Raw genomic sequence first — 16,657 nt, 5'->3', positions numbered from 1 at the left:
GGCAACTGTGGAACAGCGGAGCAGCGGCGGTCCACCAGTGCTAGTCCAGTGCCAGCCACTGAGGGCTGCAGACGTGCTTTGCAGCACATTTGTGACTGTGCGTGCTGGTGGTAAGCCGGCACGCACTGTTTAGGATTGGGCCCTAAGCAAGGTTTATTTTACAATTTGAGTTTACTTTTTTGTTTCATATTTTATCTACTCTATCTTTAGTGTGTATTTGAACTGCCTATTGTTACAACATCAAACGGCATATCTCGCTATTCATTCCATCATATTTCCTTGTCTGTATTATAGGAAACCTTCATATAATTCTAAGCGGTGGTATAAAGAGAAAATGAGTTATTACCAGATTTGGTGTCCCCACTTTTGTTGGTGCAGATTTTTCATTTCCTTAACTCCATGTGGGGGAATCATATTACTGAATAATAAGAGTAAGACAAGGATGTTAAGAGGAACAGAGACACTGCGCAATGGCGTCATGGGTTAGTCAACCTGAGGACTGGCTGAGGTCCCAGGGCCAGTGGCAAAAGAGGTGGTGGTTGTCAAAAAGTGTTTTGCATGTTGCCAAGGTAGGCTCCCCCCAGTCCCTCTTTGGGATCACCTCAGCAGCTGTAACAACTTGGTGTTCGGCTTGAGCCATGCCAACAATTGGCATCATTCTTTACTTCTAATGTAGTACCCTTGCTATTGTGTCTAATGATGCAATGGTAGGGGATTGCATTAGAGATTAAAAATATGGTGGCCATCAGATCCACTACCAGCTGGGGGTCTACAAAAGCATTTCAGCAAAGTACCCTACATACCCAGCCCCTGCTCTGCTATGGTCACGGAGACTTTTGCCAGAGAGGGCTCCTCTCAAGATCACTTCTCAACATGTTTTTGAAGACATTTGAGGACAGATTTTTTTGGTCAAAACCCAACCTATAGTGTTTGTACTTTGCAACCCCAGGTCATGTGAATTAAGGCCAAAGCTTGCTAAGGACCTATCAATCCCTTGGTTCAAATCATATTGCACTTTAAACCAGGATTACAAAATGACTTCAAACCATGATGGCCAGCCCTGCAAGTGGGGCACTTAAGAAAAGTACTACTTCAATCCTGCATAGCATGCTGTCCTTAGAGGAGAATATTTTGGGAATTGATGGATCGGGGGATCTTTGGCTTGCCTGGTAAGAGGCCACATCCATTTGCACGCCCTAGGTACTGAGCACTCTTTGGCAAGGACCAAACGTGCTTGGCGACAAAGACTTTTCACACAGAAGTGCCATGAAAATAAATGTCCATATGGTCTCCCTCCCCCCAAAGAATGCTGAGATTAAAACCAATGGGAGTAGTGAAATATGTTAAGAAATGTTGACCTTCAGCATTTTGTATGGTACCTGTTGTTTTTTCCCCTCTTATCATATCTAACACTCAGTGGTGTCACTAGGGTTCGCGTACTCAGTGCAGGAGACCAGCGCATAACCCCATGTAGTGGACGGGGCAACACTCCAGGTGGTGGGCGTGGTGATCTACCATTGCTCCGCCCCCACTGGTTTTTTGGCTGTACCTTTTGATAGAATAAAGATATTTCAACGCAGTTTGTTTCATTGCATTCTGCATGAAATTACACATTGATTGATATATAAGACCCTAAGAACAGCCCTGCTGCATCAGGCCAAAGGTCCATCTAGTCCAACTTCCTGTATCTCACAGTGGCCCACCAAATGCCCCAGGGATCACACATGGTATTATTTTTACAAACTGTAATTTTAGTGATTTTGGTCACTAGTGGTGTCACCTCCCTCCAGGGTGTCAACTTACTAACACCTTATTGGAGCAGTTCTCAAACTTTTAGCACTGGGGCCCACTTTTAAGAATGACAGGACCCATCATAAAGCAAATTAAAATAAATAATTATAAATAATTAAATTGAAGTAAAACAAATAATTAACTAAGGGGAAGCTAGCCCTGTTCCAGCAAGTGAATTTTCTCTGTTGCCTGACTGCAGTAACACCCCCCCCCCCCAAAAAAAAAAGAATCAGTAAGATTTTCATTCCTACCCAGTTCCCAGTTCAATTTAAGTTCTTATATTTCAAGCATCAGGACCCACCTGGCTTTACAAGTCTGAGAGCCCAATCCTATGCCTGTCTACTCAGAAGTAAGTCCCATTATAGTCAGTGGGGCTTACTCCCAGGAAAGTGTGGCTAGGATTGTAGCCTAAAACACAAAAAAATTCACCTTACCCTGTCAAGCATCTGTTTCATTCTTTTTATGGGGAGGGCTGCCTTCTGCAGCATTTGTTGAGCACCAGTTGCATCAAAGCTGGACCATTCTGGTGGCCTTACATTTCCCTTGCCTGACCTGCCCAGGAGCCAAGGCACGTTTGCTTACTTGCAAGTAAACGCGACCATGTGGCTTAGTTTCGCTTTCCATAGGGCTCAATGCATTCGCCAGCTTGGAGGGAGGGACCTCATTCTCGGGTGTTTTTTGGGGGGGCTGCATTCATTGAATCAGGAACATTCTGGTGTCGTTGTATTCATCTCAGCCTGCCCTTTCCAAAGGACTTACAGCCCAATTCTAGCCACACTTTCCTGGGAGTAAGCCCTTTTGACTCTAATGGGTCTTACTTCTGAGTAGACATGCTTAGGACTGAGCTGTAAGGCATGTTCGCCTACTCGCGAGTAAATGCGCAATATGGCTCTATTTCACTTTCCATTGGGCTCCATGCATTTTTTGTTTTCTGGGTTTTTACCAATAACTTTTGATAGAAAGGAGATATTTTACACTGGTTTTCTACATTGCATTCTGCTGGAAATTCCACATCCAACGGTATATAACATAATGGAGTTACTCCTAACCACTGCAATTTTAGCGCGTCACCCCCCTAGTGTGCATCACACCCCTCTTGCACGAAATCCGGTGCGGCCCACACCCCCCTAGTGACACCACTGCTAACTATTACCTGCTGCTTTTTGGCTTTTCCCCCTGATTGGCCATGGGGTGAAGCTTTTTTTGCCTACCCCTAACTGTCCCCTTGGGGTTCTTGTTGGTCTTTCAGCCAGGTTGGCCGTGTCTGGCAGGGTATTGCGGGAACTGGAGGAGAAGTAGGGAACCGGTGTCTACCTTCAGGCAAACAACAGGCTGGGTTAAGGCCAGTGCTGAGCCCCAAGGCTTACCCGGATCAGGGGCAGCCTGGCTTGACCCTGGAATGGAATTGGGATGCTCACCTTCGTAGTTCCCTGGCTCAGGGTGGGCAGAACAATTCAGCTGGCTGGACCCTGCTTCCAGGGGTTGGTGATGAAGAACCTGGGGGAGCCTTGGGCGAGCTCAGGTTCTGAGTCAAGGTGGTTCTCCCAAAAGAGGGCTCATATAGGAACTGTCTCTTCCTAGTTAGGTGCCCGCACTAAAGGGGGGTGGAGTATAGGCAGGACCTGTTGCATTGCACCAATCGCTGCCCTTGTAATGGAATAAATCATGGCCCTGTTTCAACCATGTCTTTTGTGTCACGCATGTTTGTGGGGGGATACCTGGGCAAGTGGCTGGCTCCATAAAATAGGAGAGACCATGTTGTATAGTGTTTAGAGTGCTGGACTAGGATCAGGATGATCCAGCTTCCTACTTCCAATCAGCTAGAAACCTTGTTGGGTGATCTTGAACCTAACCTATCAGCCAGGTGTGTTGCAAGGGTAGCAGTGGTCAAGGAGAATCACATACTCTACCCTGAGCTTCTTGGAGGAAAGGCAGGATAAAAGGATACTAAATCATATGGGGCAGCATAAGGATTCTGTATATACATGTTCTTGCTTATTGGATTGAGTCTGGCTTGGGAAAGGGTCAGTTCTGATTATGTGCACAAAAAACCGCTATCTTCCATTTTTTAAAAAGAGAAGAGGAAAAAGACTGTACATTGACTGAGAACATCTGTAAGAATCAATCTGTATTCCAACTCTGTCTAATTCTTGCATTAATTACTTTATCACATGTAAATTAACTTAATATTATCCTTTAAAGATTTTACATTTCTAGGACAAACTGTATATCCATCATTGTATGAAATATATTTCTTGGTGTCTGCAGCACTGAGGTGAAGATTGTACTATGAATTGTTTTTCAGTGATGCGACTTGCAGAATATGTGGGAGGAAGGATGCTTGGAACCTGTATGTCCTTCTTTGACTGTAAACAAGCTTGGTGGGAAGTGACATTTTATGCCAGGAGAGGAGTTTTGTATTTTCAATAACATGCAACAAATGTATCATGACTAGAGGCAGTCTAAAATGGTAGTTGTGAAATAAGACTGCCATAGCACGAAATTGGCCTTGCACAATGACAAAACACAGTATCCTGCTCAGTCATGGAATAACACTACCATGTACCTATTAAAGTGGCTGCGGAGCATCTGTGGGTCGTCTGCAGTGCTTCTGACTGTGTTTGTAAGCTCCGAACTCCCTCTAAGCTCTTTTGCTTTCACTGGCTGTAGAGTCTTCTGAGCATGCCTAGGAAAGTGCATGGAGCCCCATGGAAAGTGGAACTGAGCCACAATGCGCATTTGCTCTTGGTTAAGCAATTGTGCCTTTATCCATTGGAAAAGGCAGGCCAAGAGGAATGCAATGCCACCAGAGTGGTCCGAATCTGATGAACACAGATTCGGGAAGGAAGTCCCGCCCTCCAAGCTGATAAATATATTGAACCCTGTGGAAAGCGAAACGGAGCTACACATTTGTGTTTACTCATGAGTAAGCAAGTGTTTAATGGTTCCTCGCTACGTTGGTGTGTTTTTTTTCCTGCGCTTTGAACATATCAGTTTGTTTCCATAGCAATTCAGTGATATGTTCGATTCAGTTGGTTCAAGTTGCTATTAATTTGGCAATGTCTTAATTTGTTTGTTTGGCAGCGTTGGGTTCATTGACATTGTTCATACAAGTAGCATGCAAATTTTAAATGGCTCCTGTAAGTTTAATTCAAGTAGTTCTATGTAGTTCTGCTCTTCAGTGGGGTGTGTGAATGTGTATGTTATGTGCTTTATGCCTGTTTTATTCCTGTGACAGTCACAGGCATAATAACATATATATCACCTATATGACAGTAATTAAAGACTCGATAAAAATGCTTTAAAATTGATTAAAATATTAATTTGGAATAAAAACATATAACACCGCTTTCAGCCCTTTTGTTTTAGGATAACACCGCCATCCATGAAAAAATAAAACCGTTTTAGACTGCCTGTAATAAATGAGTGACTGGATATAATCCAAAATTCTCTATTGCAGGGGTGCCCAAGCCCTGGCCCTGGGGCCACTTGCGGCCCTTGAGGCCTCTCAATGCCGCCCTCAGGGAACCCCCAGTCTCCAATGAGCCTCTGGCCCTCGGGAGATTTGTTGGAGCCCGCACTGGCCCGACGTAACTGCTCTCAGAGTGGGGGCGACTGTTTGACCTCTCGCATGAGCTGTGGGATGAGGGCTCCCTCCACTGCTTGCTTTTTCACGTCTGCGATGCAGTAGCAGCAGCAAAGAAAAGGCCAGCCTTGCTTTGTGCAAGGCCTTTTATAGGTCTTGAGCTATTACAAGACCTTCATTTATTCATATAAGTTCATCTTTAATATATTCACTTATGTAAACATATGTAAATTTATTCAAATTTTAAACGTAAATTAATTATTTTCTTCCCCGGCCCCCGACATAGTGTCAGAGAGCTGATGTGGCCCTCCTGCCAAAAACTTTGGACACCCCTGCTCTATTGGGACTGTTATCCAATATTCTTGTGCTGCTGCTTTATTCAAAGTGAAAATGGCATTAACCACAAATCATGGTCCTTAATAACAGGCAAATCTTAACTGAAATGCAATTGCATGGAAATGGGCTGGCCCAAGACCTCTTGACATCTGCATGTGAAATGCTGTCCTCTTCTCCAGATGATATACCAACCTCTCCTCCTCCCACTCCCTGGATTGGAAAAGGAAGAAGGGGGTGGAACAGAAGAGGTAGTGTGGAGGTGAGGGGTGTTGGGCCAGGCACTCTAACCCAGCAGTCTTCAAACCTTGGCACTGTTGTGTTACCAAAAATCCTGCCCAGTTGTACGCGGTGCTTAGCATTCCGCCAAGCTGCTCCTTATCTTGCAAGCAAATCTCATCAGGAAGTCTCTCCAGCTGGCCCTTTCTGCCCTGAAATTGGGGCCTAGAGCCTGCTGGGGCAAGAGGCAGCAGGAGCTGCCCAGTTCGAACCCAGTGTGACTTCTTGATGAGATCACCTTAGGAGCTGATTTCCTCAGAGAAGATCAGAGAAGGAGCAGTTGCACAGAACAGTAAACACTGTGCACAATGGGGAAGGATTCATCCAGATGCTGGATCCAGGCTGGGGTTTGGTGCCTGCTCCTCTAACCCAGCACTCACCTCACCTCCACACTTCCTCTTCTGCTTCATCATACATCCTTTTTCCTCAGTCCAGAGAGTGGGATGAGAGCAGGAGCAGGAGGACCGATATGGAATGCCCCTTCCAATCTGCTGCCTGAGATGACTGCCTCAGTTGGCCTCATAAGTGGGCTGGCCCTGCAAGGGAAGACAGTTGCCTGTGACTTACCAAATTGTTTTCTTTCTTCCAGATACACTTTATACTGCTCTTCAGCCGACAAGGAAAATTAAGACTTCAGAAGTGGTTTATTACACTGCCTGAGAAAGAGAGGAAAAAGATCACTCGAGAAATTGTGCAGATTATTCTGGCTCGCAATCAAAAAACGAGCAGCTTTGTCGACTGGAAGGACCTCAAGCTTGTTTACAAAAGGTGTGAGTAGTTTTACAAGTCAGCCTTTTCACACAGTGAGGTTTGAGAAGAGCTGCACAATGTGAGGGAAGCTTGTACACTTTGAAAGCTTTCTTAACACCTTGTTGGTGTGAGAGAGCTGGATTATAAATCAGAGTAACTTTTCTGTCTTGACTGGAAGAACAAAGTTGGTTTCATTCATGCTTGTACTCTTAGCACTGAACCACTGCAACCATCTGCTATATCAATCTCTTGAAGGAAGTCAATATCTACTTAGTTTTGTGCCTTTCAAGGCAACCTGTGACAGGAAACATGGCATGCTCTCACTCTTCATTATATTGGCATGGCAGATAGCAAACATATTTCAGTATTAAGATCTTAATCCAAAATTTTAGTCTATGCCTCAGCATATCTACTCAGAAGTAAGGCTCTGTGTGATCAATGAGGCTTTCTCTCAGGTAAGGGTGCATAGAATTGCAACTTTCATTGGAATTGGTGATTGTAACAAATAATGAATGGCTAGAGAGTAAAGCATACTGTACTTAGATATAGTTATTTTAATGGATTTTTGCCTAGTTTTTCTATCCAAGATCTTCAAAGCAACTGAGAAGCCAGTTCTGCACGTTTGCTAGACCAGTGCAGGCCTCCTGCACCAAGTGTCATGAATGTGCTGTAAACTGCGTTCGTGATGACTCGTGAGTCAGCTAGGCTGGCGCAAGGATGTGTACTGGTGTGCCAGCACCAGATCCAATGGTGGCAACGGTAAGCTTGTGCCGGCCCAGGCAGGCCAGCACGGGGTGAGAAAGGGTAGTGGGAGGCAGAATGGGAGTGGGAAAGGGGCATTTGGGCAGGGGGAGGGCAGTGTGGGAGGAGGATCAGATCCAGGGTGGGGGTGGGACTGGCTGCAGCGGCACAGGCTGTATCCTAACCTCCATATCTGGCCCAAGCACATACTGCTTGGTTTTGCGCCAGTGATTTGCCCCATGGGGGGGGGGGGCTAGAAGGCAACTTGGGGTAAGGGAATATTTTCCCCCTTAATCTGTGTAGTACTCCAGCCACCTTCTGACTCTGTCTGTCTGTTCCAATGCAGTTAGGATTGGGCAGGTAGAAAAAGTACACTACAACAGAACAAATCTGTGAAATACACCTTCTTTTTCTTAGGCTACAGTCCTATACACCTTGTCCTGTAAGCCCTATTGAACACAATGAGACTTCTGAGTAGACATGCATAGAACTGTGCAGTAGGTTACATTTCTGAGCCTTCCCCCAAGGTGCTCAGGATGGCTTACAAGGACATTCCCAACCTTTTTAGCCTCACAACAGCCTTGTGAGGCAGGTTACATTGAGAGAATAGTGATTAGCCCATGAGCTTCATCCATGAGGGGGGAATGACTCTGCTGCTCGTACTTGGATAGTCCTGCCATACACAAAATAAGCCACGTTGTAAATTGAGTTGCATCAAGTGCGCATCAGTAGATCAACATCTCTAAAAAATGTCCACCAGCAGTAAAACATTTTTTGGAATAAAGTTGCTTTTAAATGAATGAAATCCAAGTTTCTGTGAAGATTTTAACAGTCCAACCCTGAGCATCTTTATTCATAAGTGAGTCCCATTGTATTCATTGGAGATTACTGTTTGGTAATCGCGCCTAGGATTGCAACATCCATCTGGTTGAGTTACATGGGACTTTAGAGGGTTGATCTTTCTCTGGACTGTGACCAGGGGATTCCACTTGGTCTTTTACTAAACTGAATATATTCCAATTTGAAGAGGAAGTGCAGAAATATTTAGCATTCTGAAGCCATCTATATGAATAATGTGTGACCAGAAAAAAATATAGAGAAGGTACCGAAGAAGTATTTCAAGTATAGAGGATAATTTTTGCAAACACATGGAAGTAGTATAATAAAGTTATTTTCTGTGGGCACATGTTAATTTTCTCTCTCTGCCAGTATGAAGCATAACCAAAAATTAGTCAATAGAAGGCCAGAAAAACATGAATACTAGTTTCTGTGGGTGAATGTAGTTCTTTCACAGAGGATGGGTTCAAATGTAATTATACTACATTGTTAAACCACACTTTAGTGTAACTAGCATAACGCTGGCTGCTCCCCTTTGATCCTCCCCCTTCCATGAAGGGAGGGAATTTGTGTGCAAACTTGACAAATCATACTTTGTTCTAACTACCGTATTTTTCGCTCCATAAGACACACTTTTTCCCCCCAAAAAAGTGGGGGGAAAAGTGTGTGCGTCTTATGGAGTGAATACTGCAAAAAAACAAACAAAACAAAACAAAAACAAACAAACAAAAAACTCTGCCCCCGGCCCCGCCCCCTGCCTGCTCCGCTCTGCTCACCTTCCCAGGAAAGTGTGGGTGGGGTGGCAGTCTTGCTGAGCAAGCCCTCCTGTCTACTCAGAAGTAAGTCTCAGAGTCACTGGGGCTCGCTCCCAGGGAAGCGTGGGTGGGGTGGCAGTCTTGCTGAGCAAGCCCTCCTGTCTACTCAGAAGTAAGTCTCAGAGTCACTGGGGCTCACTCCCAGGAAAGCGTGGGTGGGGTGGCAGTCTTGCTGAGCAAGCCCCTAGAGCAGGGGTGCTCATTATGTCGATTGAGAGCTACCAGTCAATCTTCAGGCGAAATGAGTCAATCGCAGGCTTCTCTCCTGTCCAAGCATCCCTAGGAGTGAGCCCCTGGCAGGCTTGTGAGCCCAGGGAGGGAGCCTAGGGAGTGAGTCCAGGGAGCCCAGGGAGTGAACACCTGACGGATCTGTGTGCAAGGGGTTTTGAACTGGTCTTGCTGTGATGTCTATACAGAGATCTTCCCTCCCCCACACCTTTCCCCTGCTTTTGCACTGGTATGTATGGAGATCTGCCCCCCCCCCCGTATTGGAATCCAGGAAGATCTGGTAAGGAGGTAGATGTGGTGTCAGCAGTGGCCCCTTTAAGGGTAAGGCCTGGGCATCCAGCAGAGTGTGCTGCACAGCTACAGCCACTGGAAAGCAATAGGGCCCTCAGGGATATAAGGAATACCAGAGGCAGAAAGGGTTTGTGAGTTTTGAAGGAGTGCAGGTTGGAGGTAGGAGAGGAGACTGACTGGGTTTATTGAATTTGGAATCTGACTGTGGATTGTGACTGGACTTGGATACCCTGATGGATTTGACTGACCTACCTGGAACCTGACCTTGGACTGTAATTTGGCTTATTGGCTCTGGACTCTGATTTGGTAACTCTGATTGATGGGACTGGTTTACTTGGCATCTGTGGACTGGAACTAGACTCACTTTTGCTTGCTGCACTGGTGAGTTGCACAAGGGGGACTGATCAGCCTTAAGCAGGCACGAGGCCCAGTGGTTTGGAATTTGGCAGAACATCATTGTAGCAGAAAGATAATGTGATCCCCTGTTTGTGTGCACCTGCTTTTGTGAGCTTCATAAATTCTGACTCTAGCGATGATGAGTTCTTGGGGTTTCCAGAAAACTAGAGTACTCAAACCTTTAAGTCTCTCCATTTGTTAATGACAGTGATAATGGTTCTTAATGCCACTGTTGACTGCTGTTCACTTTACATGGTTCAAATGTTATTCTGTTATAGTTTATTAAATATTTTATTACACTATTTGGTTCAGAATATTTTTTTCCTTGTTTTCCTCCTCTAAAAACTAGGTGCGTCTTATGGTCAGGTGCGTCTTATGGTCAGGTATAAAGCGAAAAATACGGTACATTTTGTAAGCAAACCAGGGTTGTACACCTATTTTAAGCCAGGGTCAATAGCAGAAAATGTCCTGACCTCGTATGTCAAGTAGGGTGGGGGTGTGTGTGTGTGCAACCCTGCATTATAATTTAGTGATACTGTTGAATTTTACTTACAGCCCTCCAGGTTCTGAAAAGCTGTTGTCTGCATCATTGTTAAAGCTAGCATCTGTATGACAGTACAGTGCAAAAGAAGCAATTTCAGGCTAGCAAGGAACACAGAACTGGGAAGAAGACTTTGCAGTGATGAAGCTTTTATTTCTGACTTCATAATAATAATGACCGTTATCTCTGATTATTACACTCAATTCTTGCTACTTCTGCCTATTCATGATGATGGCAATCTTCTTGTTGCAGCAGTGTGCAAGTTGGGAGCACTTAGATGGAAGTACTAATTAAACAAGGGCTCTTCTCCATGCTTTTAACTCATCATGTGTAAACCCACTGAATAAAAATTTGTTCTTGGGGGATAATGGATTGCATAATCAAGCCCTAAGTATTGGTTAACCACCTCAATATTATTCTGATATCTTTCATTTTAGGTATGCTAGTTTATATTTTTGCTGTGCAATAGAGAATCAAGATAATGAACTCTTGACCCTAGAGATCGTCCATCGTTATGTAGAGCTATTGGACAGATATTTTGGCAATGTAAGTGTTCCCCCCCCCCCAATTAAGTAGAGCAATTTCTACTTTCCTGACCAGGTATCTCTTGTTCCTCCTGTCCACAGAATGTTGGGCTATACTCTAAGGAATTTTTCTTTGGGATAGCAAGTTTGTGGTTTCATATTTTCCTGAAGAATATTCTATTTTAACTGAGAAAACTCTGCCAAAATATTGGTCTCACTGGTGTTCCTATCATCACTGTACGCCTTCAGTATGTCAAAGAATGTGTTGTGGAACCTACATTGTTAATAGGTACTTTCTTGTAATCTTCAGCCTCAAAGTAACTTTCTCTAATATTGGCTGCTTGGCATGTTAAGAATGAACTAGACATGGGATTGGGAGAGCCAAAATGGGGCCTCTTGCTTTCCTACTCCCCACAGAGGTGAAAGCAGCTGCAGGAGGAGGGCTAAATCAGATCAGGGCTCCCGGTCCCAACATTCCAGTCCACCCCCCTCCAACCATGGAGCTGCTTTATCCTATGTGACAGGTACCTGGCTGCAGTTTGATCATGAGGTGTCGTATTCATCTGTAGCAAGGTGCCTTCATTGTAGTTTCTATTGCCACCTGGAGAACATATATGAACATTATGGTATAGTGATTGTCCTCATTTCTTCAAATAAAGTAGAGCCTTTACAAAAAAAAAAAAAAAAAGGCAAATTATACATTATGCTAGAGCTCCATGATTGGAACTTTGTACATTTTAAACATTGCTCCAGTTCTTCTCTAGTTCCAACATGGTGCATTATCCGTCTCTTTTTGTTTCTACTTTGTCAAAAAGTGAAAGCATACTTAAGAAATAACTATTAAGTTCTACACATGCATATTGGCTTATCTCTGAAGGAAGCACTATAATGTCACTTCACTTTAAAATGGTCTTCATGCTACACTCTTTATGATGTGCACAAATTTTATATTTGCATTCACTATCTGCCACAAGGGTGCACACACAGAACAGCCTTTGGACAGTCTTTCCCATGCTCTGTGTTATAAGCTTGTGCCTGAATGTGTTTTTTCTTGTATTAAAACCTTACCAGGTGTGTGAGCTAGATATTATCTTCAACTTTGAGAAGGCCTATTTTATTCTTGATGAGTTTCTAATGGGAGGAGAAATACAAGAAACATCCAAAAAATCTGCTGTGAAAGCCATAGAGGATGCTGATATGTTACAAGAGGTAAGATGAGGAGAGGAAACAAGAAAAGGAGATCCTCTCATTTCTACTCTTTGTATCTTGTTCAACTCAAAGTTTTATGGTTTTGGCCATAGGCCAGCACAAAATGAAACATGCACAATCCCAGGAATGCAGGACAGAAAATAAGTAATGCAAAAAGTTGTATACAGTCATACACAAAATACGTTTGTTAGTCTTGAAGGCGCCACAAAGTAAAAATAGATAATTTAAAAGAAATGTCTTTAAAACAATCTACAACATGCATATTGATATGAAAGCCTTTTGAGTTCTCTGATGCCAATGCAAATAAATTTTTCTCTGTAACATGCACGGGTGGGTTTGCAAATAAAATTTCTTTTCTACTGACAAAGCCAAAAAATGAAACAAAGTGGGAAAAGAAGAGGGGGACAAAGCAGAAGAGGAAAGGCAGGGGAGAGGAGAGACTTGCTAGGCTCCTCTCTCCTTTCCTCTTGTCCACACTTCCTCTTTCACTTTGTCCTCCTCTTTTTTGATCTAGTGAGAAAGAGGGGTTGGCACATCACCAGGAGAGGGGCAGCAACGTTGGGCATGTTGCCTCAAGTACCAGTAGGTCTTTTGTCAGTCTTGTTGATATCCTTATTATCTTTCAGTGCAGTCCTACACATGTTTACTCAAAAGTCCCATCAAAATCACTGAGACTTGTTGCCAAGTGAAGTTGCATAGGATTGCTCTGCCTTAGGTCTTAGCCGCTTTGGCTATTATATGTTATAACTGCGCTGGTTGTCGGGCAAAAAGGCAATTGTTACAGCGTGATTTCCTTTTGTATTAAGCTTCAAAATTCTAAGCACTTGGCTCAAATTATTAAGCAGAAGTGCTATTTACCTTGGAAGGTAAATGAGTTGCTCACACCGTTTTTTAAATGCTTGATGGAGCGTTTGGTTCAGTCTTTTGAATGTAGGAAGGGGGGGGGAAGGCCTAGCTACTTTTTCAATTTGTTTTGTGCAAAAAGTGGGAACATAAAGGACCAGCCTGATAACTTTAAAGCCCACTAAGTTGTTCTGGCACCTTCAATTTCGGTCAAGTAATAAACCTTGCAGTAACTCATTTGAGAGAATAAGCCTTTTATTCAGAAATCTGTTTTCCCCCTTCCCTTAAGCTATAAAGTCCCTTGAACATAAACTGAAAATACCATGAACAAATAAACACTAAAAATAGGTTTTGCTCTGGGCAGTCTTGTTCTGCTCATGAAGATTGGTAAAGCTGGTTAGGGACAAACAGTGCAGTTAAGCCAGTGGTATGTAGTGCTTCACTTATGGGGCCATGTAGTTAATGATACAGCATGAAGACCTCGCCCTAACCAGTTTCAGGCTGATGTAGTGATTACAATTGCCAGCTTGTTTATGACCAGAGCAAATGGGCAGTTCGATTTAGTCCAGAAAGTATTGTGTCTGCGCCTAAGGGCCAGTTTAAACAATACAGTTCTTGTCCACAGAAATGCATGGTTGTCCCAGGTGTGAGCTCACATGGATAAAAGTCATGGGTGATCTAAATGGGCAATTCTGGAACTGGCCACCAGTGATTTTTTTCCTGGACAAAGCCATGATCACAGGATGCCTGCTCAGGCATTACATAGTCTATGCGTAATTTGTTATAATTGAGTTAACAACTTTTTGTTTGTTTTTGTTGTTGTTGCAGACAATGGAAGAATACATGAGCAAGCCTGCCTTTTAACTAGAACCTACAGAAGCAGAAGAAGATGCTGCATACTTTGTATATATATCTGACAGTATATTTTGGAAACATAAAAAACCTCCATGAAGTTCCTAAAGGGATATGTCCATATACAGTCAAAATGAAGGTCAACTGAAGTAGCTCATATAAAGTAGCATGTAACATGAAGTATACGCATGAAGTAGCGTATGTATATTAAACTTTCTATAAATTTTTTAAAGCTTAATCTAACCGTTCTGGCTGTCTAGATTGAATGTCTTATTTTTAGGACAATTCTTAGTTACCAACTTTTGTAATTCTTAAAAATTGATACTAGAATACTTGAAGAAGATATTTATATGACTTTGGGTCAGGTTCTGACCTATTCAGTATAATTTTGTATTAAAGCCATTTATTTTGGAATGTGATCATTTTTCTGGATTAATAATAATGATTTTGCAAAAACTTCAGGTGTTGATGGATTCTGATTTTCAAATAATTCTGACGGCAGTCTTCTACTCCAAGCAGTCTGAGTTAATGGATTTGTAAATGCGGGTGTTCATATCAAGAGTGTCAACACATTACAGGCCTGTCATACATCAATTTTGCAGAAGTAACTTTAAACTAGGAGCATGCATTCAGTTGGGGGTGAATGGAGAAATGAGATAAACCTAACCCCTTTTGTTCAATTTGGCATCCTTACCAAGCTGACACAAAGAAATCCCAAATGAGCAATGAGTCATTTATCTGCTCAGGTCTTCTTTATTCCATTGTTTTTTCCCCCAGCCCAGTGGTTCCCAAATTGTGAGCTGTGGCTCCCTGGGGAGCTGAGTAAACCAGCCAGGGGAGCAATGGAATCTTTGTGAAAAACCTGCCACCTTATACAATGTATAGGTTTGTATCCCTAATGGTGAGGCATGACCAATGGCCTAGTAGGTCAAGGGAGCAACCAATCAATAAAGTTTGGGAACCATTGCCCTAACCTTCTACAGCAGCTAGAAATTGGGGGGGGGGGGAGAACAGTGAGTTGAGAAATTGACAAACTCTCTAGTCTTCCATGTGGATGCATTCTAGTCAAGAGTATCCCAAGAATCTGTCAAAACTCCTTGGAGAAATGTTACATTACAGAGACAGGGTTTTGGGGTGGGAGGGGCATGTCTTGGCTTTAACTGGAGAATTTAATTTGAGGTCCTTTCCATACTGATCCACCATCTTATCCCACTTATTCCTTCTTGTTCCATCAGATTATTCAACTAGTGGCTTTCATAGTGCAGGAGGGGTTAGAGTTTCCCTTAGGAGGGCCAGTATTAATTCTTTAGAAATAGTCTTTCCAAACAAGTTACCCCAGTCCAGGTCGGGCATCCCATATCCACGGTGCTAAGGACCAGAAGTGCTTAGGATATCGGACTTTTCCATATTTTGGAATACTTGCATGATCAGTGCAGCTATTCTTTCCCTGAGATCAGCCACTTTTTACAGAGATCAGTGCAACCATCTGTACAGTAAGGTGGACCAGAACAGTACTGTAGAGATCAGTGCAGCCGCTTTTTCCCTCCTCCTGCCAGTAAAGGTGGGGATGAGGGCAGGTAATTAGCAAAATAAATGTGACTGCAGATCAGGTGGTGGGCAGGCTGCACTGGTTGAAGGCAGAAAGTAATCGAGACCAGTGCTATTGCCAATCAGCCGATCAGCACAGCAGCGGTCGTACTAGAACAGGTCTCACTCTCCCAGTGAGGCCTCTTCCAGAAGTCCCCAGGGCAGGCATCCTGGTGCGGTAAGTCCTTTCCCTTGTTTTTTGCCTTAAAACATCATGTTGGCACTCAAAAATATTGCATTCTTCAGAATACTTCAGATTTCAAAATTCCAGATATGGGATGCCCAACCTGCATTCCAGTCCTTGCACTCTCTGCATAATACTTTTTCTTATTAATTAATTAATTAATTAATTAATTAATTAATTAATTAATGCCGATAGTGTTAATTAATTAAAGCCGTTATGGGGCTTTTCTTTTCCTTCTCAGGCATGTCAGTATGAGTTTGAAACCTATTTGTTTTAGTAGTTTTTTTCTCAACACATCATTCCAGTATTCAAGTCCTTGCTTTCTTTGCATTTTATCATTTATTTGGGGACACCTTCTGTTGCCTGACCCACAGCCCAATCCTATCCACACTTTCCTGGGAGTAAGCCCCATTGACTCTAATGAGACTTCTGAGTAGACATGCATAGGATTGGGCTGCCAATCTCCTGACCCACTTTCAATTTCTTAAAAAAAAAAAGTTAGACACCCATTTTTAAAGGAAATTTACATCATCAAATTTACTAAAGTTTACATCATCATGCATGACAAGTAAATATTTAGTTCTGTTATACACATTGCCACCTTCACATGAGCCATAACTTTTTTTGCCTCTGCTACCTAAATTCTGGTAAGAGAGTAAGTGCTTTTAGCATAATACTGCTCTTTTTGAAAAATACAGTAACTTTCCTTCTCTCTATGTTTGCCATATTGATGTCAATGTGATATTTCTATGTGGGGGGGGGAGGGAGAGAGATGGATGAATGTACGTTATAGTAGCTTATAAATAGCTATAGATTAACATTTGGTGTGTTAAACTGTGTAGGTGCTTGTGCATGACTTGGAAAAGCAGT

General features: G+C 43.1%; 1 protein-coding gene across 1 annotated transcript; it reads left to right on the top strand.

Annotated features, from left to right (window-relative positions):
• The first annotated feature begins 470 nt into the window (after positions 1-470).
• On the top strand, positions 471-14,248 carry AP1S3 (adaptor related protein complex 1 subunit sigma 3). Its single transcript, XM_066621512.1, has 5 exons — positions 471-482; positions 6,579-6,757; positions 11,026-11,134; positions 12,184-12,321; positions 13,993-14,248. The coding sequence occupies exons 1-5, from the start codon at positions 471-473 to the stop codon at positions 14,026-14,028; spliced, it is 474 nt and encodes a 157-aa protein (XP_066477609.1). The 3' UTR covers positions 14,029-14,248.
• Positions 14,249-16,657: the final 2,409 nt, after the last annotated feature.

The sequence above is a fragment of the Tiliqua scincoides genome, chromosome 3, assembly GCF_035046505.1.
Source record: "Tiliqua scincoides isolate rTilSci1 chromosome 3, rTilSci1.hap2, whole genome shotgun sequence".
Taxonomy (NCBI): domain Eukaryota; kingdom Metazoa; phylum Chordata; class Lepidosauria; order Squamata; family Scincidae; genus Tiliqua; species Tiliqua scincoides.
The sequence above is the reverse complement of the archived record's forward strand: the minus strand, read 5'-3'. Positions and strand labels throughout refer to the sequence as shown.

What these genes read in the sequence shown, in the direction of transcription:
- AP1S3 (XM_066621512.1), top strand. An exon ending in CTCAAGCTTGTTTACAAAAG is followed by an intron (nt 6,758 to 11,025) that starts GTGTGAGTAGTT and finishes CTTTCATTTTAG; the next exon opens with GTATGCTAGTTTATATTTTT. An exon ending in TGGACAGATATTTTGGCAAT is followed by an intron (nt 11,135 to 12,183) that starts GTAAGTGTTCCC and finishes AAACCTTACCAG; the next exon opens with GTGTGTGAGCTAGATATTAT.